At 46.0% G+C, this 26950-nt stretch overlaps 1 protein-coding gene across 1 annotated transcript in view; it reads right to left on the minus strand.

Moving 5' to 3' along the window:
- The window catches only part of rad51b (RAD51 paralog B), a 565342-nt gene extending 539464 nt beyond the window's left edge, over positions 1–25878 (minus strand). The window contains exons 1-7 of the mRNA XM_078406166.1: positions 25693–25878; positions 23417–23502; positions 21251–21364; positions 19231–19347; positions 18511–18647; positions 15350–15469; positions 13423–13606 (exon numbers count right to left, since the gene is read on the minus strand). Of these exons, the coding sequence (XP_078262292.1) occupies positions 13423–13606; positions 15350–15469; positions 18511–18647; positions 19231–19347; positions 21251–21364; positions 23417–23502; positions 25693–25756 (822 nt within the window). The 5' untranslated portion in view covers positions 25757–25878. The remainder of the gene's footprint in view (positions 1–13422; positions 13607–15349; positions 15470–18510; positions 18648–19230; positions 19348–21250; positions 21365–23416; positions 23503–25692) is intronic.
- Between the last annotated feature and the right edge of the window lie 1072 nt (positions 25879–26950).

A 26950-nucleotide genomic window follows, 5' to 3' on the forward strand; every position in this document is an offset into this window, starting at 1 on the left:
GCACCGGTCAGAATATTGAGTACTGGAGTTTGAATATCATGGCAAGATATTGGCATAGCCTCCCGTGGAGTACTGTGTACAGTTCTGGCCACAATAGGAAAGACGTCATTAAACTGGAAAGGGTGCGGAGGGAGTTTACAAGGGCATTGCTGGGTCTGGAAAGATTACGTTATAAGAAGAGGCTGAATAGGCTGGGTTTTCTTTCCCCTGAAGAGGAAGAGGCTGAGAGGGAGACCTGAGAGAGGTTTATGCAATCATGAGGGGGCAAAGAGAAGGCGAATAGTCACAGTCACTTCCTCAGGGGAGGGAAGTATAAAAATAAGAGATAATAGGTTTAAGGTGAAAGGGGAAAGATATAAAGGGATGCAAGGAGCTGGTTTTACACACAAAGGGTGGTGCATACATTGAACAAGCTGCCACAGGAAGTAGTAGAGGTGGGTACAATTACAACATTTAAAAATGACAGGTACATAGAGAGGAAAAGTTCAGACAGATATGCAAAATTATGCAGGCAAAATGAGACTTGCATGGTTAGGCAGCTTAGTCAACATGGATGAGCTGGGCCAAAGAGCCAGTTTCCAGGCAGCATAGCTTTATGTTTTGATGTCCTTGATTGACCCCAGTGCACCCTGCAGCAGTGTCTCCGGTGGTCCTATCTGTTAGGTTCAGCTGGTAGAACACAGGTACATTTCAGACTTTCCAGCCAACATTCCCAATGAGCTCCTCTGTACTGTTAATGTATCCCCCAAAGCACAAAAGACACAGGACCATTCAAAGGATGTTAAAAGCTCACACGATTTGCAATGAAACCTGATGTTAATCGACTCCTAATCAATTGTTGGTCGGCCGTCCCACTCCCCAACTTCCACGGGACAAGTAGGTTATGAACAGACATTCACAGCTCAACATTCCCACCTAGTGACTGAAACGAGCCACTGCACGATTAAATCGTCACAAAGACGATAAATATTTCTGGTGAACATTTGAAGGAGAGATTTCATCAGTTTTGTTTTAAAATCAAGAATGCAGCAAAATGCAAAAGGGGAAAGTAAGTTGCTTATTCTTCCTTTAGCTTTTTTTCCCCCTGAATCTCCAAGATTTCTCCCAATGGTGAGGCAGTCAAAAACAACCATCAAGTGATCGAGTGAGAAAGAGAAAATGTTGAATTTCACTTGTGTAGTAAACACAACCACACAATCAGCTTGTCCATAACTAATCATGAGGGGCAAAGATAAAGAGAATAGTCACAGTCACTTCCTCCTGGAAGGGAAGTATAAAAATAGAGGGAGTAGGTTTAAGGTGAAAGGGGAAAGATATAAAGGGAAGCAAGCAGCAGGTTATATGCTCAAAGGGTGGTGCTTACATTGAACAAGCTGCCACAGGAAGTAGTTAGTAGATTTATTCACAAAATGCTGGAGTAACTCAGCAGGTCAGGCAGCATCTCGGGAGAGAAGGAATGGGTGACGTTTCGGGTCGAGACCCTTCTTAGTAGAGGTGGGTACAATTACGACATTTTAAAAAGATAGGTATGTGGATCGGAAAGGTTCAGAGGGCTAAATGCAAAATGATGCAGGCAAAATGAGACTTGCCTGGTAAGGCAACATGGTCAGAATGGATGAGCTCTTCCTCTTGGTCACCCTCTTCCTCGTCAGGGGGAAAAAAGTCTCGGCCTATTCAGCCTCTCCTTAGACCTTAAGCCTTGCAGACCCGGCAATATCAATAGACAATAGGTGCAGGAGGAGGCCATTCGGCCCTTCGAGCCGGCACCGCCATTCAATGTGATCATGGCTGATCATTCTCAATCAGTACCCCGTTCCTGCCTTCTCCCCATACCCCTTGACTCCGCTATCCTTAAGAGCTCTATCTAGCTCTCTCTTGAATGCATTCAGAGAATTGGCCTCCACTGCCTTCTGAGGCAGAGAATTCCACAAATTCACAACTCTCTGACTGAAAAAGTTTTTCCTCATCTCAGTTCTAAATGGCCTACCCCTTATTCTTAAACTGTGGCCCCTTGTTCTGGACTCCCCCAACATTGGGAACATGTTTCCTGCCTCTAACGTGTCCAACCCCTTAATAATCTTATACGTTTCGATAAGATCTCCTCTCATCCTTCTAAATTCCAGTGTATACAAGCCTAGTCGCTCCAGTCTTTCAACATATGATATCCTTGTAAACTCCCTCTGCACCACTTCCAGTTTAATTATATCTTTGCCATAATAGCCAAGAACTGCACACAGTACTCCAAGGGAGGCTGTGCCAACATCTTGCCATGACATCCAAACTCTAGCACTCAATATTCTAACAATGGGCAAACTTAATGCCCCGGGAGAGAAAAAGACAATGGATATCTAAATGAGGCAAATATAGAAATCGAACAAGATACTAAGCAAAGTGAGAGAAAATAATACAAGCTCAGAAGGTGAGCAAAATGCCAGAGTCAGAAAAATAGTTCCAGGTGGAAAAAGAGATAGCAGAATGTCATGGATCTTACCCTCCTATCCTTTTTTCTTCCCTCCAAATACTAAGCAATAATGTGTAGATTCAAAACAGACACAAAATGCTGGAGTAACTCAGCAGGTCAGACAACATCTCTAGAGAAAAGGAATAGGTGACGTTTCGGGGTCGAGACCCTTCTTCAGACTGTGAGTCAGGGGAAAGGGAAATGAGAGATACAAACGGTGATGTAGAGATCTTCGGTTTAAACCAGCACCTGCAGTTCCTTCCTGCATAATGTGTAGATTCATGCAGGCTGCATCTCACATCATCAATTAGAGAAACCCAAGAATGTGTTAGCCACATAATCTGCTCCAGGCTCTGGAATAAGTTTGATATTGGGGTAAAGGTGCCACTCGATGGAGAATAATGCAAAGCCTTTCACAGAATCCTCCCAGATTTAAGCCGTGGTCTTGTGCAGAGTTCCAAGATCGAAACAGTGACTGGAATTGCCAAATCCACCACAGGGCCTGAGAGGAGAAAGATTGATTCAACAAATTGTCCTGTTGCACATTGGTGCCCTGTCTCACATCTGGAATATGTTTGCAAATGAACCCCCCCCCCTTCCCCCGACCCCCCACTGCTTCCCTCCGAATTGCATGAATGAAAGAGTGGATTCCCACTTTCATCAACAGTCTGACAGATTAGTGATGTTTTCAGTTGTACCCTCGAGATCAGTATGAAGTAGTGGAAGGATTCAGAGGTTGATTAAACATCTGGCAGGCTGTGATGTTGTCATCCTACACTGCTGTAACCACTGGTTTATGAGTTTCACTGTAGAGCCAGAGATCCAGTCTTCACTCGCCAAGATGTCAAAGCAGGTTTGAATCAGTTAACTTTACATTCAATTGGACTTTGTTCATTACTAGTATTGATTTTGATTTAATTGATAAACACCAATAACTGCCAGAAGTTGTTGAAAAACCGAGTTCTTTTAGTTTAGTTTTGAGATACAGCGTGGAAACAGGCCCTTTGGCTACAGAGTCCATACCAACCAGTGATCCCCGCACATTAACACTACACTAGGGACAATTTACACTGATATCAAGCCAACTAACCTACAAACCTATACGTCCTTGGAGTGTGGGAGAAAACCGAAGATCTCGGAGAAAACCCACGCAGTCACGGGGAGAACGTACAAGCACCCATAGTTGGGATCGAACCTGGGTCTCCGTCGCTGCAAGCGTGGAAAGGCAGCCACTCTACCGCTGCGCCATCGTGCTGCCCATTAATAAAATCTGTCATTTATAAATGGTAAGCATGCTGCATCTATATTTTGTTTGAAGGATGCTACAATGGAGTTACCAAACAAAAAATAGATATGGATTGTCGAGCAATCCCACTTCAGAGAATGCAGTACAAAACAACTGGAGTAAAAAAGAGACTTATACGGTCATAAGTGATAGGAGCAGAATTAAGCCATTCAGCCCATCAAGTCTGCTCCACCATTCAATCATGGCTGATCTATCTCTCCCTCCTAACCCCATTCTCCTGCCTTCTACCCATAACCCCTGACACCCGTACTAATCAAGAACCTTTCTATCTTTGCCTTAAATATATCCACTGACTTGGCCTCCACGGTCTTCTGTGGCAAAGAATTCCACAGATTCACTACCCTCTGACTAAAGAAATTCCTCCTCATCTCCTTCTTATGGGAGCAAAGGAAATCAAAGATTCTCCCAGTTACATGAGAAAATCTAGAGATTTTGCCAAAGTCACTGATTATTAATGATTTCACTTCAGAGGCCGTGTCGAGTTGATTTTGCAGACATCAGTGTTCAGCCAAGCAGTTAGCACCCTCGCTAAATCAAAAACAAAAATAATTCCAAGTGACATTTTTAGTGTTCATATATACATTCCCTCAACTCTTGCTCATGTTCAGTAAAGCAACAGCATGAATGATAAAAATCACTTCTTCGTTAACAATCATGGTTAGTCTGAATGTGGCATTGGACCAGTCTATCCAGAGATTCTCCGCTGAGTTTCTCCAGCATCTTGTGTCCGTCTTCGGTTTAAACCAGCATCTGCCGTTCCCTCCTACACAACAGACCACCGTTGTTTCTTTGATTCCCTTGCATTCAGAGAGGTTGAAGCATCTTTTCGGTTAAAATTTGTTCAAATGTTCAAAATTGACAACTTTTTCTCCAAAACGGAGGAAAGCCAAAACCACACTCAACCAAAAAAAAAGTTCAAGCTCAATCAATCCTGGCTTCACACTGCAACAAAATATGTATTTAGCTGAATCAGAAAGCAAAAGCTCTTCTTTAATCCAGCCATAGAGCTGTCCAAGTCTGGGCCTAACAGATGTCGTGGCTTCCAGCACAAACCAGAAATCAAATTTGGCCATTGCAAGATCAGCAACAATACTTTAAAACAAAAAGCAGGTAAAAATATATCAGGAGTCATGTACTGATCAACAATCACGATAGATGCTTAAATTGGAAGCAAACTCAGGACCAAAGCATCATCACTAGATAAATTAGAACAGAAGACACTGTCTGAAGTTACCCCAGTCATTACTGGATTAATGAAAAACCTGGACTCTGTCCTTCAACAGACCCAATAAAGAGATAAGAGTTCACAACAAGGAGCCATAAAAGAACCATGCATCCCTCCGGTGGAGTTGTTTTTGTTTCAGCTCAGTTCCAGCATGAACAGGGCCAGCATTCATTACCCAGCTGCAATTATCCCAAGCACAAGGAACAGCAAATGCTGGAATGTGGAGCAAAGCACAATCTGCTGGAGCATCTCAGTGGATTCGGCAGCATCATGAAGGTAGAAGGATAATCAGATTTTCAGGTTCAAGGGTTCAGCCGAAAATGTCAACTATCCCTCTGCCTTCACGGATTCTGCCTGACCTGCTGAGTTTCTCTCAGTTTGGTTTTTGATGTAATTATCATCAGGTGTAGCCTTGGGCCATTTTCTTAAATTGTCACTGTTGAAAGTACATTAATGCTCTTGAGGGGATATGTAAGATTCTGACTCAATGATAAAAGAATAACAGTTGATGTCCAATTTGGTGTCCTATTGATGGAGAAATTAGTCATAGAGTGACACAGTGCGAAAACAGGCCCTTCAGCCCAACTTGCCCACACCGGCCGACATGTCTCAACTACACTAGTCCCACCTGCCTACATTTGGCCCCTATCCCTTCAGACCTGTCCTATCCATGTTCCTGTCTAACTGTTTCATAAATGTTGCGATATTGCCTGCCTCAACTACCTCCTCTGGCAGCTCGTTCCATACACACGTCACCCTTTCTGTGAAAAAGTTACCCCTCAGATTCCTATTAAATTTTTTCCCCTCCATCTTAAACCGGTGTGCTCTGGTCCTCAATTCCCCTACTCTGGGCAAGAGACTGTGCGTCTACGTGCTGCATTCCTCTCATGATTTTGTACACCTCTATAAGATCACCCCTCGTCCTCCTGCGCCCCAAGGAATAGAGTCCCAGCCTACTCAACCTCTCCCTATAACTCAGACCCTCGAGTCTTGGCAACACCCTCGTAAATCTTCTCTGTACCCTTTCCAGCTTGACAATATCTTTCTTATAACATGGTGCCCAGAACTGAACACAAGAGAGAGCTTGATAGAGCTCTTAAGGATAGCGGAGTCAGGGGGTATGGGGAGAAGGCAGGAACGGGGTATTGATTGAGAATGATCAGTCATGATCACATTGAATGGTGGTGCTGGCTCGACGGGCCAAATGGCCTGCTCCTGCACCTATTGTCAATACTCTAAGTGTGGCCTCACCAACTTCTTATATAACTGCAACATGACTTCCCAACTCAATAGTCTGACTGATGAAGGCCAACAAGCCAAAAGCCTTTTTGACCACTCTATCTACCTGCGACTCCACCTTCAAGGAACCATGCACCTGCACTCGTAGGTCCCTCTGCTCCACAGCACCTCTCAGAGCTCTACCATTCACTGCGTAATGGTGCGGTTATTTGTGCGGTTGCATTGCATTGCATCTAGATCAGTTTGTACACATGACGTCCGTGGGCATCCTGGGGACCCGGGTGCTGCCCAGACTCCACATAGTTCTACCCGTATCTGTACCCACCCCGAGCAGCAAAATGGTAACAGAGGCTAGCTCCCGAGTGACTTGGCCATGCACTGTGTGGGGTCGTATTGCCAAAAACAGCCAGTCCTGCCCTCATAATGCTTCAGCATCTGGCCAACTTGCACACCCCAGGTCGACCAGCTGCGTAAGGGTTTGGAGGGGGCTGCTAAAGGCGCCTTGGCAAATGGTTAGAACAGACCACATCTGTTTCGCCAACGATGGAAATGGTAGTTGCTTGCACAGGATGTGGGTGCTCTAATCAATTTGTTTATAATTGAAATCTGTTATAAGTTCAGTTCCTTGCATAATTGTCCAAGTCAGAAAATCATGGGTTCAACCTCCATTTCAGAATCTTGACACAAAATCCAACCAACATTCTTAATTCATCAGAAGGGTCTTGACCCGAAACGTCACCCATTCCTTCTCTCCCGAGATGCTGCCTGACCCGCTGAGTTACTCCAGCATTTTGTGTCTACCTTCTTAATTCATCATGCATTTACATTGCAATACAGTAAACCCTCATTATAACAGACATGGGGGGAGGAGGGGAATGGTGTCCATTATTGCCGATTTGTCCACTATAACCGAGTAAGGAGACATCTTCCAAGGTGGAGTATGTTGGTGACTCTGGGAGAGGAGGGGAAGAGGCCGAGTGGGCAGAGCGACAGGAGGAGGAGACAGCAGAGGTGGCGGTGGAGCGCTCAAAGCCACAGGAGAAAGAGGAAGGGCCAGTGATGGGGCAGACAAAGTGAAGGAAGAAGCAGCAGCTGGTGAGAGGGAAGGCAGCCCAAGGTGACCGTGCGCATCTATCGGTAGCGCCAGCCCGAAGAAAGCACTGTCCCCATGGAGCTACAACACGAGCCGCAACAACAGCCGTGTCAACCTGGGGGTGAAGAAGGGCTCGCTGGTGCACCTTGCGATTGGGGGGGGGGGGGGGGGGGGGGGTGGCCTCGGAAGCCTGGGACTGTAAGCAGAGGGGAGGCGTTGCAAGCCGGGGGCGATGTCGGCAGGTCCCTCCACTGTAACCAAAATCCGTTATAAAGGGGCCGTTAAAACAAGGTTAAAACAAGCTATATTTTTATCTGGGCCACGATTGCACCCATTCTCAACAACATACAGGTATGTCAAGAACATACAAAATAGGTGCAGGAGTAGGCCATTCAGCCTTCGAGCCAGAACCGCCATTCAATTTGATCATAGCTGATCATCCTAAATCAGTACCCCGTTCCTGCTGTTTTCCCCATATCCCTTAATTCCCTTAGCCCCAAGAGCTAAATCTAACTCACTCTTGAAAACATCCAGTGAATGGGCCTCCACTGCCTTCTGTGGCAGAGAATTCCACAGATTCACAACTCTCGGGGTGAAAAAGTTTTTTCTCATCTCAGTCCTAAATGGCCTACCCCTTATTCTTACACTGTGACCCCTTTGTTCTGGACTCCCCCAACATCGGGTACACTTTTCCTGCATCTAGCCCATCCAATCGCTTAAGAATAGATGCATGTCAGCTTGCCTCAGTGAACAACATGCCAACCTGAGAGAACCTGGATTCAAATTCAACTCCCTTCCAGGATATCAGCCGCACTTCCTCAGCAGTTGAGCTGACGAAGAACTACAGAGCCAGATGTGCCTCCTTTCAGTTGAACGCAGACCTAGTCTGCTCTCTCCGATCATGAAACAAAAATCTTATGGCATTAGCAAGAGCATTCTTTAAAATCCCCAGCCATTATATATCGCTCATTCAACGTCATTAAAACTGATTTATCTGTTAAGTTGTCTTCCAATTTGTTGTGCACAAATTGGCTGCCACACACCCGATTCAAATGTAAACGCTGCATTGGCTGCAGGACATTCGGAGGCATTCTTGGTTCATGGGACATGCTGCAGAAATGCAAGTCTTCCATTCCTCAATGTATTCTGCTTTCCAGAAGCTTGCAAAGAAACAGAGTCATTGAGAGGTTCGTCTGTGATACAGCTGCAACTTCTTGGTTTGCTGGGGCTTATCAGGCCACTGCTGCTCATTGATTTGTTCCAGCAGTCTGAGGCTGGTATGAAAACCAACGGGGAGAAATCCAAGAAAATAAATCACGGTGGCGCAGCAGTAGAGTTGCTGCCTTACAGCGCTTGTAGCGCCGGAGATCCTGGTTCGATCCTGACTACGGGTGCTGTCTGCATGGAGTTTGTATCTTCTCCCCATGACTGCGTGGGTTTTCTCTGAGATCTTCGGTTTCCTCCCACACTCCACAGACGTAAAGGCTCGTAGGTTAGTTGGCTTGGGTTTGTATACTTGGTATAACTGTAAATTGGCCCTAGTGCGTGCAGGCTTGTGTTAATGTGCGGGGATCGCTGGTCGGTGCAGACTCGGTGGGCCGAAGGCCTGTATCTCTAAACTAAACTAAATCAGCAACCGCACTTCCACTTAGAGTCAGTTTTCAAACTTTCAAGTTGAAAAATAAACTAAAGTTGTAAATGCTTGCAAAGGGCCCTGCCATTCACAGTTGTAAGCCATCTGAGCGTAAAGCACTCAGCCAAAAAGGAGGATCATTAAAGTTATTGGGCCTATCTTTGCCCTAGACTAACTTTTGTGAAGTGATACAATCTTCTGTGTCCCCCCCCCCTCACCCCCAAAGGAAAGGCAAATCAATCATATGAAAAATACAAACAAGGCTTTGAAGAAACAATATTCCGACACTGGAGCCGAGGAATCATTATTCACTGCCGTCTCAGGCATGGGAACTTCATCTGAACTGCAGTTAATGTTCTAAACATTTGTTGCTTTATCTCCTATGAGATTTCTTAAAATCCCGCTTCCACCAAAGCGTTGCTCAGAACCTCATATTGTCTTGCTTTGCTTAGTGTCAACTTCTTTGCGTTGCTTCTTGGGATGAGGAAATGGGTCTATTAAGTAGAGATATTGGTGTCAATCCACTAACTTAATTTTCCATGCTGTCCAGAGAAAAGTGCAGAACACTTTCCCGTTGATACAAATTGGTTGCCAACAAAGCAAGTCTATTATACTTTATCAAGATTCTCTTTATTTTATCCATATAAATGTTGAAAACTGTTTCTTTGGAGTCCCCTTTATTTCTTACAACAAAGCCAATTCCAGTCACCCTCGAGTAGTTTGCAAGATGGCGTCAGCTCAAGATGGTGTACGAGTTGGAATCGGATCTATTCCCATGACTCAACTTCTCCTTGTCCTCCAAGAAATACCCTGTGAAATACCTGCAGCAAAATCCCAAGAGATTACCTTCCAACAATCACAGAACATGCTACCACACGGGGAGCAGCTCAGGTGACTACCAGAGATGCCTTTAAGGCAGTGGTGGGCAACACCTAGTTTGCAGGGAGGGCAAAAAGTCCCACCTTTACACCAACTATGTCATGATGTCCATGGAATCCTGTCTGAAGAGATCTTCTCTGCTGAGATGCTGCCTGACCCGCTGAGTTACTCCAGCATTTTGTGAATAAATATCCATGGAATCCAAGGTGAGCCGGCTAATTGGATTCAAAATCTGCCGAAAGAAGGAATCAAAGGGTAGCTGTGGAGGGTTGTTATTGTGATTGGAGGCCTGTGACCTGTGGAGTGCTGCCAGGGTTGGTGTTAGGTCCACTGCTGTTTGTTATATGCTTTAACATGCTGGATGACAATGTAATTAACATTATTAGTATATCGATAGTGCTTTTTGCTGTCACATATGTTAATTGTTAACACAGTGAGATTATTTTCCTTACAAACAGTCCAGTAGAGTATCGTCATACCCTTGCTCTCCGATTAGCAAGTGTACAGGAATAATCTACTGAGCTGCATGCAGGATGTGCCATGTTTTGGCAGCATGTTCAAAGTACATGTTCTAGTTCTTACAAGCAGTGCCTGATCAAGGCAAACCCCAGGCTGTTGGTGGCCTCCAGCCATGTCCGTCTTTGGATTTCACGTCCCTCTCCTCACCCTTCCTTTGTTCCCCAGGGTGCCTCCAGCAGCCGATCATGAGGGCATGGTAGGCCAAACCGCGGAGCCCTCTCCTCTCCTACCAGCCCCACTCTTTGCCCGGACATCGCTGGCTCCATCCTCCTAATCTCTGGCAGACGAGCAGGGGCTGGCACTGCAGCTTCCCCCTTCCAGGCCGGCGGTCCGCTGGGTCCAAGGCACAGGGGGCTAGCTCGACGACTTCTTCCTGAAGACCACGATCCGTCGAGTCTTCAGCATGGCCATGCGTGACCGGCTCCCAAGGCTACAATCCGCTGGACCTTCAGTGCAACCACGTGGACTAGCTCGGCGGGCTCACCCTGAAACCGCAGACCTTAAGCTCGGCCGCGGGATCGGCTCGGTGTGCTCTCCACCAAAGCCGCGATCTCCGCCCCTGAATCCAGCCACGGAGACCCGCTGCCCGGCTTCTCAAGGGCTGCAGCCCTCTGGGAGCGACTGCCGCCCGCGGCCTCCCGGGGGCACCATAGTTGTAGATGTCACCAAAATTGGTGACAGAGTAGACGATGAAGGAGGATATCTAAAGTTCACTGCAAGTTCTAGCTTAGTTGGAAATGTGGGATAAGAAATAGCAGATGGACTTTAACTCTGACAAGTGTGAGGTGTTGCATCTTGATATGTTAAAATCAGACAGAGCGGTGGAGGCAACAACAGCATTGAGAGGTCAGACTGTAACACCATCACAGTGCATCCCCAGGACAACAGGCCTTTATGGCCAAGTTAAGACTCTATATTATAAGAATTTTGACACTTGAAGGATGCAAGATGGCACCAGAAATGTGGCAAGTCTTGCGTACTCCCCCAGTGCAATCTACTGTTCTTACACTCTGGTACTTAAATACGATTGTGCTTATGGAAGAATTGTAGGCAAGAAAGGAATTTCACTGTACCTAGGTACATGTGATCAATCAAGTGCCATTGAACAAGACTGAAACAGTAAATGGTAGAGCTCTGGAGATTGTTACAGAATACAAAGATCTGGAAGTACAGATGTTTGGTTCATAAGTTCTAGGAGTGCAATTGGGCCATTCGGCTCATCAAGTCTACTCCGGCATTTAATCATGGTTGAGGGCGGCACGGTGGCGCAGCAGTAGAGTTGCTGCCTTACAGCGAATGCAGCGCCGGAGACTCAGGTTCGATCCTGACTACGGGCACAGTCTGTACGGAGTTTGTACATTCTCCCTGTGACCTGCGTGGGTTTTCCCCGAGATCTTCGGTTTCCTCCCACACTCCAAAGACGTACAGGTATGTAGGTTAATTGACTGGGTAAATGTAAAAATTGTCCCTAGTGTGTGTAGGATAGTGTTAATGTGTGGGGATCGCTGGGCGGTGCGGGCTCGGTGGGCCGAAGGGCCTGTTTCCGCGCTGTATCTCTAAAAAAAAATCTATCTTTCCTTCTTGACCCCATTCTCTTGCCTTCTCCCGATAACCCCGACAAATCAAGAATTTGTCAATCTCCGCCTTAAAAATATCCATAGACGGCCTCCACAGCCTTTGGTGGCAATGAATTCCACCGATCCACCACCCTCTGACTGAAGAAATCCCTTTCTCCTCTCTAAAGGTGCATCCTTTTATTCCAAGCCCGGACTGGACCTTCACAGCCTCAAGGTTCCAAATTACCACTCCAATGGATGGAGCTCATAGAGCGTACAGGTCTCGGATTTGGGTTTATGGCAGAATGTAACTGCCTCCCTAATCATTGCTCCGTGCAGGTAGGAGAGTGTCAAGAGAGAGCATCTCACTGCCCACCTGGGACAGCCAGACCTAACTGTGGCGTAGGCTGTATGTTTTGCATTGCAGTTTTAAATATGCAAGATATGTACATGAGGGGAGAAAAACGAAAGTATAAAAATATACATGCATGATTACCAAATGCACTCATAATGCTTTGAGAGAGCTATAAATGCTTTGAGAGAGCTATAAATGCTATGCTGAGACAGAAGCATCTTTAGGTGCAACTCTGCGGAGGGTGACCCATGTCCGCTCCACACTTCAAATGACTTCAGCTTTGCCAGAGCTCCAGAACATCCCAGTGTCAAATGGCATTTTTGAAGAAAAATAATCACTTTCAAGCTACTTTGGAGTTCTGCTTTTTTGCCGCCATGATGAGTATGGAACAATTTTCCTGGCAATTTAAAAAAATCAAGCAACATAATCAAACTGGGCAATGTCATCAATTTGCTGATCTTTAAAAGGCACTTTGCAGGAATGGATGGTGTTTTTTTTTTAATGCACACCGTACAAACATGGTGATTTTTCCATTTTCCCATACATTGTCGCCAAATTTGTAGCTGGGTCTCAGAGCAGAGGTTTTCAGCCGGGATGTTGTCAGGCCTTCAGTCTAATGAAACCGACTAGATCACTAACTTCATCAGTAATCCCACCAGTCCTGTGCAATATGGTTTTGGAAGATATTGCTGCTTTCTCAACTCATTAAAAGGAGTTCCCCAACTTGTATGGTGCTTCACCAACATCCAGAGCGTGTCACGTCATCCTTAACGTCGCTCTTTTAGAAGACTCATTTCATGATCGTACATTTCTCTGATTGTAGACATATTGGAGGCCCAAGTAGAAGAAATCCTTGCCCTAAACACCAGCATTCTAATATTAACCCTGCAGCAAGAGTTAAACATCAAAATCTTATCGATAATATGAGAAGTTGCAAAAGAAAAATAAGGCATGGTTTAAGATAAACAATAAGGTAACAATACTTCTGAACTGGTCAAGTGTGAAAATCCAGGGAGGAAGTAATCATCAGCACTTTGTAATCCAAGAGTTCAAGGACAACCATCAACTCACACAATGAACAAGACAAGCCCAATAAGCATTTGTTTTATTCAATCCAAACAATCATTTTGTTTACCGAGAAGAGGCCAAGGCTTACCGGAATGGAGAACTCTTCTGCCAAATACTTCAGCGTGGCAGCTTCACTTGACAGCAGGTTACTGCGCTTCGCTAGATTACCTTGAAGTCGTGGGTCAAATTCTTTTCGAACAACCGATGCAACAGAGTCCACGACAATCAGCTTCACCCCTTTCGAGATAACATCATCTTCCAAAGATTCAATTCTGGGTGTTAAGAGAAAGGGAGGGGGAAGGGGTAAAATCAACTAGACAAGTCCTGTAATGGTCTGAAGTGGATGGTGGTGTCAGTTCCTGGGTTGTCCGATTGTGAGACCCCCCCCAAAAAAATTAGATCAACGTTCTTTTGGAATTTAGAAGAATAAAAAGTTTTCTCACAGAAACGCACAAGATCCTGAGAGGACAGGACAGGGTAGACATCAAGATATTTCCACAAGAGGGAGATATTCAAACAACATTGTGCACAGAAATTTCAGTTCTGTCCAAGGGAACTGATCATTTAAATGACTCTGCCATCCAAGTCTACACTCTCTAACCAAAGGAAACATTCTCAGTTTCTTCGGTTTCAGGCATATTAAGTAGTCTACCTCTCATTCCTCTCCTGTGGAAAGTATGGCAATGTGATTCACTTTATCAATACAAGACAAGCTTTTTTACTAGCACCCATGTGTTTTCCCTCACAACTTTCTCTCCCATCCACCTCTGTAGCATCAATAAATCTGGTTCCACTCATTGCCTTCAACCGAGTTATTGATATAGATTGAAACAGGTCAAGTGCCCAGGTGGCACTCCACACATTACAGCTCGTCAATCTGAATGACTCATGTCAGTGAATTGGTTAATTATTAATGCTACTGCACTCCACAAACTCTGTAACGTCTCGTAGCCTCCTTAACTTTTTGAAAAGCCCAAAATGTTATGGATCAGCCATGATTGAATGGCGGAGTTGACTTGATGGGCCGAATGGGCCTAATTCTGCCTCTATCATTTATGACCTGATGACGCTGCCAGTTGTCCTAAAACAGCAGTCCTAATTCAATCCACCAGCACAACCACCACACAAACAGGAGCGAGAAACTTACCATCACCAATTATCATTGGCGGTCAGCATTTTCAGGCTCAAGCTTTTGAACTATTTCCTTAAACCTTGCCCCCGCCCCCTAAAATCCCTTGTCTTTCAATATGGTGCTTAAGGCTAAGTTTTGGAACAAAGATCTGCTCTGCCCTGATATCCTTTTGTGAGGTCACCCCAAAATTTTATTTAATAATCAATTTGGATGGCATGGTGGCGCAGCAGTAGAGTTGCTGCCTTACAGTGCTAGAGATCCGGGTTTGATCCTGATCACTTGTCTGTCTGTGTGGAGTTTGGACATTCTCCCCGTGACCTGCGAGGGTTTTCTCCGGGATCTCCGGTTTCCTCCCACACTCCAAAGAGTACAGGATTGTCGTTTAATTAACTTGCTATTATTGTTAATTATCCCTAGTGTATTGAATAGTGTTAGTTTAGTTTAGTAATCAGCGATCCCCGCACATTAACACTACCCTACACACACAAGGGATAATTTTACATTTATACCAAGTCAATTAACCTACAAACCTGTACATCTTTAAAGAGTGGGAGGAAACTGGAGATCTCGGTTAGCGTGCGGGAATCGTTGGTCGGCACGGACTCGGTGGGTCGAAGGGCCTGTTTCCACGCTGTATCTCTAAACTAAACTAAACTCACTCCCCTGAGCACTTGGCAACTAGAAAATTGCAAGTTGTTTTTGTTATCATAATGTGAAAACAAATCAAAAGCAAGAAAAAGATGACATAAATTACTTAGTTGCATTGCGTTACAAGATGTGAAGTTGTGCAAAATAATACAAATGGAGTTCTCTTCTCTTCCATTCGTTAATAATACAAAGAAAAGCAAAACAGACGGTGGAGAACAAAAGTGAAATAATTTACCTTTTCAGTACATCCAAGCAGGTGAGTTCGCGGTACAGGTAAATGTTATTGGTCATTCTGATCAGCTCCTGTTCTACGCAGAAGTAATTGGGGAAGCGGCATGTTGCTATTTCTACCAGCCTGTAACAAAAGTAGGGTTAGAAAACACATACAGACAACTGTTACAGTGGTTCAAAAATCATAATGGGCCCAAGTACATGCTTGAGCAGTCAAAGGACTCTCTCAGATGCACGCTCCTAGACATAACCTCACCATTGATGTCAGCAATGAAAACTGAAGACCTTCACATACAAAACTAGTATCTGATAAATATACCAAAATACAGTGCCCTCCATAATGTTTGGGACAAGGACCCATCATTTATTCATTATAAACATTTCCAAAGGTGATGGAAAGACTGGAGGAAAGACTAGGTGCTGAGAGCTCTCTTATACCTGCATTAAGGAGACAATTAAACACACCTGAGCAATTACAAGCACCTGTGAAGCCATGTGTCCCAAACATTATGGTGCCCTGAAATGGGGGGACCATGTATAAACACAGCTGTAATTTCTACATGGTGAAACCAAAATGTACAAAAATGGCCTTTATTAAAATCTGAAAATGTGCACTTTAACCACGTGTGATTTTTTCTATTACAAATCTCAAATTGTGGAGCACAGAGGCAAATAAATAAATGATGGGTCTTTGTCCCAAACATTATGGTGGGCACTGTATACAGCAGGATCACACAAATAGCAACAAGAAAAATTGACAGTGCATTAGTTTTGATATTGCTGATTGGACGGGGAAAGAATGGATAGTGTGCCATAACTCCCCGACTACTTCCCCAGAGACTATTTGGAATAGGTAGAGGAAAAAGGTGGTTTAATATCTCATCAGAAGGGCAGAAACAACAGGGCAAAATACTGAGAATGTGGCGTCACCCATATCATGGACAATTGTGATTTATTCACAAAATGCTGGAGTAACTCAGCAGGTCAGGCAGCATCTCGGGAGAGGAGGAATGGGTGACGTTTCGGGTCGAGACCCACATGGACAACTGTAACGTGCTTCCAACACCTCTACTCAAGACGCTGACTGATGAAGTTCAATGTGCCGAAAGCCTTCTTGCCCAGCCTATCTATCTGTGGCGCCATTTTCAAGAAGCTATGTACGTGCACTCCGAGATCCCTCTGCTCGACAACACTTCCCAGAGCCCTGCCATTCACTGTGTCAGCAGTGGAAGCATCATTAAATGCCACCAAGAGGCAAATTATCTCAGTTTACATGGGAACGATGCACCAGACACCGAACTGCCTGCAAAGAATAGTTGCAATCGTCTATCACATCAACTTAACTACACTCCTTGCAGGAAGGGCATGGGGCACAATGACGAAGATAAGGTGATACTTATCAAAACCATGAACTGTGTGCCACCCCGAATGTTTTCAGAACACTGCAGTCTTTCTCATTCTCAATAGAAAATTGGGTGCTCTGGAAGTATCCTTGCCAAGTCTCTGCACTCTACCCCATTAACTGCAACCACAGACGATGCAGACCAAACTCAATGGTATGGGTGTGGGTGTTTCTATTGAATTGTTACACACTTCAATAGAGTGGACGTGGAGAGGATGTTTTCACTGGTGGGAGAGTCTAGGACTAGAGGACACAGTCTCAGAATTAAAGGACGTTCTTTTAGGAAGGAGATGAGGGTGAATTTCTTTGGTCAGAGGGTGGTGAATCTGTGGAATTCTTTGCTACAGAAGGCTGTGAAAGCAAAGTCAGTGGATATATTTAAGGCAGAGATAGATTGATTCTTGATTAGTGTGAGTGTCAAAGGTTATGGGGAGAAGGCAGGAGAATGGGATTAAGAGGGACAGATAGATCAGCCATGATTGAATGGCGGAATAGACTTGATGGGCTGAATGGCCAAATTCTACTCCTTTCACTTATGATCTTATGCACCCATTCAGATATATGGTGAGCAAAACAGCAGTTGTCATACATTGCTATTGGTTTATTATTGTCAGTGTCGTGAGATACAGTGAAAAGTTTTGGTTGCATGCTGGGCATTCATTTCAAATTATACAAATGTATAATCAACCCACACACAAGTATGTCAGGTATTGCAAAGAGAAAAACATCAGAGCGCAGAATGTAATGTTATAGCATTGTAGGTTAACAATTACAGAGAAAAAAAGTCCAACATCTGCATTGAGGTTGGTTGAAAGATCGATACTGTATCCTAACTGTTCTGTTATCTGATAACAGAAGGGAAGCTGTTCCAACGTCAGGCATTACATGCTGCCAAGCTTTTGTAACTTCTGCCCAACAGGAGTGTGGGGGGGGGGGGAAAGAGGAAAATATCCAGGATGAAACGGTTATGTGCCTGATTTGACAAGGCAGTGCAAAGTATAGATGAAAATCGATGGTGGGGAGGCCGGTCTGTGTAACATACCGAGCTACGTCCACAACTCTACAATTTCTAGTCTTGTATAGAGGTGCACCCAAACCAAGCTGATACCATGCATCTTACAATGCATCTGAAGATGTTTGTAATAGTTGTTGGAGGCATGCCGAACATCCTGAGTCGCCTGAGGAAATAGAAGTATTAATGTGCTTTTTTGGCAATATGGTTGGTCCAGGCAAATATTTACACCAAGTAACTGGTAATTTCCTGTGGTCGCTCATGAAACATTGGGTTTATTTTAAGTTATTTCTTAAAAGACCAAATTAGAATTTAAATTCTCGATTTTTGGTGGTCGAGACCAAGTGGACCCGTTGGGCCCAAGCCTCTCCTGCATTGGTGCAGCACCCCCTCCCTCCATCTCCCCCCTTCCTACCACCTCTCCCCCTCCCTTCCTCCCCTCTTCACCCCTCCCTTCCCCCCCTCTTCACCCCTCCCTTCCCCTCAACCCCCCTTATCCTCCCTCCCTAGAAGATAGATTTAAACTTTAAAATGTGAATAACTTAAAATATATAACAGCGATTTCAATGAAACTTCTCCATTAGCACCAAAGGGACGACGGTGGGTAAGGTGGGCCTAAAATTGTCGTGCTATCGTGTACCGTTTTGGCTGTAGTTCAGGAACAAATAAACAAACAAACGAGAGTTTTAGTATATAGATACCATAGTCATTGGGCTTATTATACTAGAAATCTCAGAACCACTTCTCTCACCTTTCAGCACTAAAAGCAGACTCGGTGTCGATGTATATTACTGTACCGTCTAAGCCACCCATGCTGGTTGGTAAGGTCGCCAACACACTCAACATTATACAGAACTGAGTCTTTCCACAGCCCGAAGGCCCCGTCACCTGAAAACACAGACCCACATTCAAGAATTATTCTAACGATGGTTAGTACAAGACCAACAAGATTGCAAAGTCAATATGTTAACCATGCAGTACCAAAGAAGTCATCTTCCAAGTTGAGTTTAGTTTATTGTCACGTGTACCGAGGTACAGTGAAAAGCTTTTGTTGCATGCTATTCAGCCAGCGGAAAGACAATACATGATTACAATCGAGCTGTCCACAGTGTAAAGATACATGATGAGGGAATAACGTTTAGTGCAAGGTAAAGTCCGATCAAGGATAGTCCCAGGGTCACCAATGAGGTAGATAGTACTTCAGCACGGCTCTCTGGTTGTTGGTAGGATAGACATTAGACAATAGGTGCAGGAGTAGGCTAACGGAATCAAGGCATATGGGGAAAAGGCAGGAACGGGGTACTGATTCACTCTCCAGAGATGCTGCCTTCCCCTCTTCTATCACAGATGAGTTACTCCAGCATTTTGTGTCCATCTTTGATGTAAGCCAGCATCTGCAGCTCCCTTCTACACATTACAGATGGGGAAGCAACAAGAAGAGTAAGGACCTGGGCAAACCCTTGAACTTTACCTCAGTAAGAGTTCCACAGGCCAATCCACCATGAAGGACCTCATCCAGTTCAGCGAGAGAAGTGGGAAAAAAGGCATTGGAGGGGTGAGAACACCTTTCAGTTTTTATTTCAAGTGCCTGACGAAAGAAAAAAAAACATTCTCAGTTCAAAGTGCATTCCCAGAATAAACATCAGTCAAGAATGTAAAATAACAGCAGGTGGCACGGTGGTAGTTTTGCTGCCTTACAGCACCAGAGACCCGGATTCAATCCTGACTACTGGTGCTGTCTGTACAGAGTTTGTACGTTCTCTCCTTGACCGCATGGGTTTTCCCCGGGTGCTCTGGTTTCCTCCCACACTCCAAAGATGTACAGGTTTATAGGTTAATTGGCTTCGGTAAACATTGTAAATGATCCCTAGAGTGTAGGAAAGTGCTCGTATACGGGGATCGCTGGTCGGTAGGGACCCATTGGGCCGAAGAGCCAGTTTTCGTGCTGCATTTCTAATCTAAAATACTAAACCAGCAAAGTTAAATCTAGCCTCTGGAAAGACAATATGCAGCCATTGGATTGGAATCATTCACTAGGGGGTTAGACAAGGTGACAAAGTACCCCATGCTTTTTTCCCCCCAATATTCTGAACACTAAACACCCCATCTCCTGCCAAGAAAAGGTCACTTGGTCACTGACATAATTTATCCATTTATGCTTTAGTATGTTCTTGGGCAACCCTCCACGAGTTCTGAGGTGACGATTGAGTCCAATACAGAAAGCACGTATTTGGCCAGACATCTATTACAAACCTATTGACTCCCACAGTTAACTGGACCACGCTCCTTTCCGCCCTGACTCCTGCAAAGACTCTATCCCCTACTCTCAATTCCTCTGTCTATGCCGCACATGCGCCCAAGATGAGGTGTTCCACACCAGGACATCGGAGATGTCCTCTTTCTTTAGCGAATGGATGTTCCCCTCTTCTATCACAGATGAGGCCCTCATACACGCCTCCTCTATATCCCGTAGTTCCCCTCTTGCTCCCCCTCCCCAGTCGCAATAGTGACAGTGCCCCCCTAGTCCTCATCTTGCACCGCATCAGCTGTTGCACACAATACATCATCCTCCGACATTTTCCCTTTCTCCAACGGAATCCTACCATTAGTCACATCTTCCCATCTCCACCCCATTCTGCTTTCTGCAGAGACCGTTCTCTCCGCAACACCCTGGTTCACTCAAACTGTAATTATTGGAGTAACATCCAATAATTCAGAAAAATCTGTAGGGGTTATGGATGTAGGGCAATTGGCGTTTTACTGTTCTAGGTAATTTGCAGCAGAAGGCCACAAGAATGCTGTATCACCCTATGGAAACATCATTTATGCTTCCGCGGGTCTTCAAGAGAAAGCTTAAATTCATGATAACAATGCCCAGAAAGATGAAAGATAAAGGCATGAAGACCAGGCTCAGCGGTGACAATTCCCTTTGAACCAGCAAATGCACAATGGATCACATGTCCCTTTCTTGGTCCATTTAATTAACGATACAGCAAATATGACTCTATTCGTGTCTTTATAGATCACGGCAAGGTGGCGCAGCGGTAGAGTTGCTGCCTTACAGCGAATGCATGCGACTCAGGTTCGATCCTGACTACGGGCGCCGTCTGTACGGAGTTTGTACGTTCACCCCGTGACCTGCGTGGGTTTTCTCCGAGATCTTCGGTTTCCTCGCACACTCCAAAGACGTACAGGTTTGTAGGTTAATTGACCGGGTAATATGTAAAAATTGTCCCTAGTGTGTGTAGGATAGTGTTAATGTGCGGGGATCGCTGGGCGGCGCAGACTCGGTGGGCCGAAGGGCCTGTTTCCGCACTGTATCTCTAAATCTAAAAATAAAAAAAATCAACTAAGGTTCAATGCTGAAAATCAAGAAGATTTTCATCCTCTAAACTGAGAGAAATTCAGACAGGGAGCATAGGAGGCTAGGAATGGGGGGGAACAAGTTACAAATGAAGTCACACAGTGAATTTAATGGTGAATTTACTCACAGTGATCATTTTTGGGGCGCAAGCCTTGCTGACAGTTTTTGCCAATGCATAAACCTTGTGAATACTCTGACCTGTGAGCCTCATCAACTCCAGAGGTGACAGGGATAGAAAATCCTGTGAAAGACAAAGGAGAGATCTTAAATCCTCAATTATAATTTTTTCTAAGAGAACAGATAGGAAAATCAGAGTAAAATCAGAGGTGTGCGGGACTGCAGCAAACAAGGATATATAAATAACTATTAAGTACTTTAAGAAGCATTTAATTGACTTTTTAAATGCCCCACTAAAAGTCAATCAAATTTGATATTTTCTATTCAACTTTCTTTGATTTGCTCATTATCAACAAGCAATCTTCAAAATAAGCTCTGTGATTACTAAACAGAAATAGAGTCAAGGTTTATAATATAAGAAAATAATTGCAGATGCTGGTACAAATCGATTTATTCATAAAATGCTGGAGTAACTCAGCAGGTCAGGCAGCATCTCGGGGGGGGGGAGGAATGGGTGACGTTTCGGGTTGAGACCCTTCTTCAGACTGATGTCAGGGGGGCGGGACAAAGGAAGGATATAGGTGGAGACAGGAAGATAGAGGGAGATCTGGGAAGGAGGAGGGGAAGGGAGGGACAGAGGAGCTATCTGAAGTTGGAGAAGTCGACGTTCATACCACCGGGCTGCAAACTGCCCAGGCGAAATATGAGGTGCTGCTCCTCCAATTTCCGGCGGGCCTCACTATGGCACTGGAGAAGGCCCAAGAGTCAAGGTTCACGCTTATTATTGTCACAGGCACAGTGAAAAGCTTTGTTTTGCATGCTGTCCGAACAGATCAGATATACCGTACATAGAGTACAAACTCACATACAATCGGTAAAGCAAAGGGGAAGATACAGAGTGCAGAATATAGTTGTCAGTATTGTAGCACATCAGTTCCATAGACAAATTCCAAGAGTCAAGAGTATTTAATTGTCATATTAATGGACATATTAATGCCAGCAATGGAACAAAGAAATTCTGACTTGCTGTAGCTTCACAGGCCCATTATCACAATTATACAACAAATATACAGCAATCAATAGTACAATAATTAATACTTAATCCGTAATACTCGATAACCAGACCATAATAGAGCAAATCCAAAGCACTAGTGCAATCTAAACAAAGTCCAGAGTAGATCATACGGGACTGTCATATGAGGAAAGATTGAAAAGACTAGGCTTGTATTCACTGGAGTTTAGAAGGATGAGAGGGGATCTTATGGGGACATATAAAATTGTAAAAGGACTGGACAAACTAGATGCAGGAAAAATATTCCCAATGTTGGGCGAGTCCAGAACCAGCGGCCACAGTCTTAGAATAAAGGGGAGGCCATTTAAAACTGAGGTGAGAAGGAACTTTTTCACCCAGAGAGTTGTGAATTTGTGGAATTCTCTGCCACAGAGGGCAGTGGAGGCCAAATCACTGGATGGATTTAAGAGAGAGTTAGATAGAGCTCTAGGGGCTTGCGGAATTAAGGGATATGGGGAGAAGGCAGACATGAGTTATTGATTGTGGACGAGCAGCCATGATCACAATGAATGGCGGTGCTGGCTCGAAGGGCCGAATGGCCTCCTCCTGCACCTATTTTCTATCATTGCTGAAGTAAGATGTGGTTCGGGTAGTGCAGTGTAGTGCAAGAAGGGTCTCAATCCAAAACGTCACCCATTCCTTTTCTCCAGAGATGCTGCCTGACCCACTGAGTTGCACCAGCTTTTTGTGTCTATCTTCGGTTTGAACCAGCATCTGCAATTCCTTTCTACACATAGTACAAGAGCCTGATGGTTGCTGGGAAGAAGGGGTTCTTGAACCTGGAGGTCACAGTTCTCCGGTTCGTGTACTGCCTTCCCAATGGTAACAAAGTTACCAAATCGGTTCATGATGCAGTCAGTCAGAATGCTGTTTAGTACACACCTATCAAGGTTCAAGAGTATTCCGCAACATACTGAATCTCCTCAATCTTCCAAGGAAGTGGAGGCATGGACAAGCTTTCTTTGTGATTACATCAATGTGATGGGCCCAGGACAAAACATCAGAAATGTGCACATCCAGGAACTGGAAGAAAATATTGTTGCTGCATGCAATAGCTTTCTACCACTTCTTGTGTTTACTGTCACATCACCCAGATTGCCTTACCTTACAGTTGACAATCTGATGTTTAGAAAGCCTCTCACATAAATCCAAAGGCAATCCAGTCCTCTTCAGCATTTTATTAGCCATGCCTAGAAATCCAGTTTAGAAAAAATATATCAGATTCAGATTAATTTAACTACACCATTACATGTATAACTATGTGTTTATTTGTGCTGATGTGAGCGGGAGACATTATGGAGCCTCTTGCCAAGGTGTACAGTGACACAGGTTTTAGTGTTGCTCCCTCACAGCACCAAGGGTCTGGGTGCAATCCAGACAAGTGAGCATACCATCCGGCCTGCACTGCTAGGGAGCAAACTGATGAAGATGCTGGTGGATGCTCCACTGGTGTCCTGGATCACCAACTACCTGACCACAGTATGTCAGGCTACAGCACTGTGCCTCGGACATGGTGGTGAGCAACAAAGGGGACGGTCCTCTCTCCCTTCCTGTTCACCATCTACACCTCAGACTTCAGATACAACTCAGACTCCTGCCGCCTGTGGAAGCTTTGGGATGTCTCTGCAATTGTGGGCTGCATCAGTGAAGGGGAGGGAAGCTGAATACAGAGGTGTCGTCAACGACTTTGTTGATTCACCTGCAGCACAATATCAACACGACTAAGGAGTTAGTGGTGGACTTTAGGAGGAGAGGATCAGCCCTGCCCCCTGTCTTCATCAAGGGTGTGGATGTGCAGTTTACCCAGGAGTACAAAAACCTTGTAGTTTACCTGGACAGCAAACTGGACTGGTCCAGGAACACTGAGGCACTGTATAAGAAGGGACACAGCCATCTGTACTTTCTGATCTGAGTTCTGAGTTCTCCAGTCCCCACGCTCTTTCAAAGTCTGCAGTAAGATGCTGCAGAGAGGTGGCCAGTAACAGCTTCTATGCAGAAGTGTGCTGGGGTAGCAGGGCGAAGGCCACGGATGCCAACCGAATCAACAAGCTCATCAGGAAGGCTGGCTCCGTCCTGGGAGTGGAGTTGGAGTCATTGGAGGTGGTCTCGGAAAGGAGGATGCTCCACAAACTGCGGAGCATCCTGGACAATACAGCTCACCCCCTCCATCCCACACTGGTCAACCTGAGGAGCACCCTCAGCAACAGACTGGTTCCACCAAGATGCAGGACAGAACACCTGTCTATCCCTGTGGCTATCAAACTGTACAACTCTTCCCCCCTCTGTCGTGGGGTGGACTGACTCCCCCTCCCCCTCCCCCAAAATCTTTGTACATCTCTCATCCTGGACTCTTCCACTCGATAATTAAATTTCATGTTTGTTACATTTGTGCTGTGCTATAACTGGTCACTTAAATTTCATTATATTTATAATATGATACTTTCAATGCCTTGTAACAGTTTCTTTTGACTGTTGGCAGACCAATTTCCCACCGGGATAAATGAAGTTGTATTGTATCCTATTCTGCATGATCTGCCTAGTACCTCATGGAGTGGCTACTGAATGCGTGGGTTAATTTTCACGTCCCCAAGATGTACTGATAGATTAATGAGCTGCAGTAATTGCCCTCCAGTGGTGCTATTCTCCTTTCCTTCCCCGAGCCCTCCTAAAGTAAACCACTAAGTCTTGTGGGTGTTAAGCTGCAGGGTGTTGTGGACTTGTACACCCCCCCCCCCCAACAACTCTGGGCTTCTCCCACCCCAAACACCCCCAGACTCTGACCTCCCCAATACCAAGCTCTGCTACACCTCCCCCCCCCCCCCCGACTATGAGCTCCCTCCTTCCCTGCAACAAGCCGAAACTTCTAGTACATCCTACATGCAGGTAATGACCCTTGGCCCCGATACTTGTCCCCACTCTGGGGCCCTCCTGTTCTCCCTGATACCCGCCCCTATCCCCAGCCTCCACTCTCCCAGTCCCCCAGCTTCCACTCTCCACTCTCCCAGTCCCCCAGCTTCCACTCTCCACTCTCCCAGTCCCCCAGCCTCCACTCTCCAGCCTCCACTCTCCCAGTCCCCCATACTGGTCCTCAGTCCCCAGTCTGTGCCCGGCCGGCCGGCCGCCAGCATCACCCAGTACCTGCGCCAGACTTTACCCGGGCTGCGGGTCCACCTCCACTCCCATTGGTCTGCTCCTTCAGCGGAGCGGTCCAATTGGCGCGAAGGATAGATTATCCGGTGCTGGCGCGCAGTGAGAGCGCCTCCGCCATTGGTTAATGGTGCGCGGCTCCACAGCCAATCACCGCCGTGAAGAGCGCACCAATCACAGCCGCGTGGGGGCGGTTACGTCAGCCAGCTGCGGTTGTGCGCGTAATTCCCCACCTGGCCCATCTGCCGGTTGCCATGGTGACGGGTCCACTCCTGAAGTCGCCGTGGGCGGCGCCATCTCCACCAGGGAGCCGCTCCCGGAACCTCCACCAGGGAGCCGCTCCTGGCACCTCCACCAGGGAGCCGCTCCCGGAACCTCCACCAGAGATACCTCCACCAGAGATACCTCCGCCAGGGAGCCCTCCGCCAGGGAGCCGCTCCCAGTACCGGCGATCGCAGTGCTAGCGCTCTCGATCCTCTGAGGAAGCTTCTGGACCAGACAGACAGCAATGGCAGTTGAACAACCTGCCGGTACCCCCGGCCCGGGGAGGCGCCGAGTAGAACCGTGTTGTCAACCCTCCCACAGTTTAGCGAGAGAATGAAGAGTGCCCGCCTTAAATCTCCCAACCGTCAATGGAAGAACGTCTCCCACCCCGGCCAGGCCAAGCCAAGCCAAGCCCTTCCTTGTCGCTTCCCCCAACCGTAACTAAGTCGGACGACATGGAAGTGTGCACGGTCGGGTCGGGCGGCGGCTGCAGCCCCTCCAGCTGTAAGTGAGTGACTCTCCAATGCACAATGATAAGATGGCCCGAGATGTCTCCTTCCTTTAGTTAATGTGGTCCCCCCCCCCCCCCCCACTGCTGTAGTGGATGGACCCCTCACCTGTAACTGTGTCTCGTAGACAGTTGTGCTCCTGCTCCCCAGGACAGGTGGATCAAGGACAGAGTTATACACAATAGACAATAGGTGCAGGAGGAGGCCATTCAGCCCTTCGAGCCAGCACCGCCATTCAATGTGATCATGGCTGATCATTCTCAATCAGTACCCCGTTCCTGCCTTCTCCCCATACCCCCTGACTCCGCTATCCTTAAGAGCTCTATCTAGCTCTCTCTTGAATGCATTCACAGAATTGGCCTCCACTGCCCTCTGTTCACCTGTTCCTTTTCTCCAGAGATGCTGTCTGACCAGAGGTTACTCCACCATTTTGTGGCGATCCAGAGTTCCCCTGATCTTCACCGTTCACCCCACCAGCCTCTGCGTCCAACACACCATTCTCCAACAATTCCGACACCTTGAATGTGATCCCACACCAGTCGCATCTTCCCATCCCCTCGCCTGTCTACTTTCCGCAGAGACTGCTCCTTCTGCAACTCGTCCCCTCCCACCTCTGCACGATTTTACCCAGTAACCGCAAGAGATGTAACACCTGTCCCTATACTTCATACGTAACATCCATTCAGGGACCCCAGCTGTCTTTCCAGGTGAGACAGGA

The sequence above is a fragment of the Rhinoraja longicauda genome, chromosome 10, assembly GCF_053455715.1.
Source record: "Rhinoraja longicauda isolate Sanriku21f chromosome 10, sRhiLon1.1, whole genome shotgun sequence".
NCBI classification, from domain to species: domain Eukaryota; kingdom Metazoa; phylum Chordata; class Chondrichthyes; order Rajiformes; family Arhynchobatidae; genus Rhinoraja; species Rhinoraja longicauda.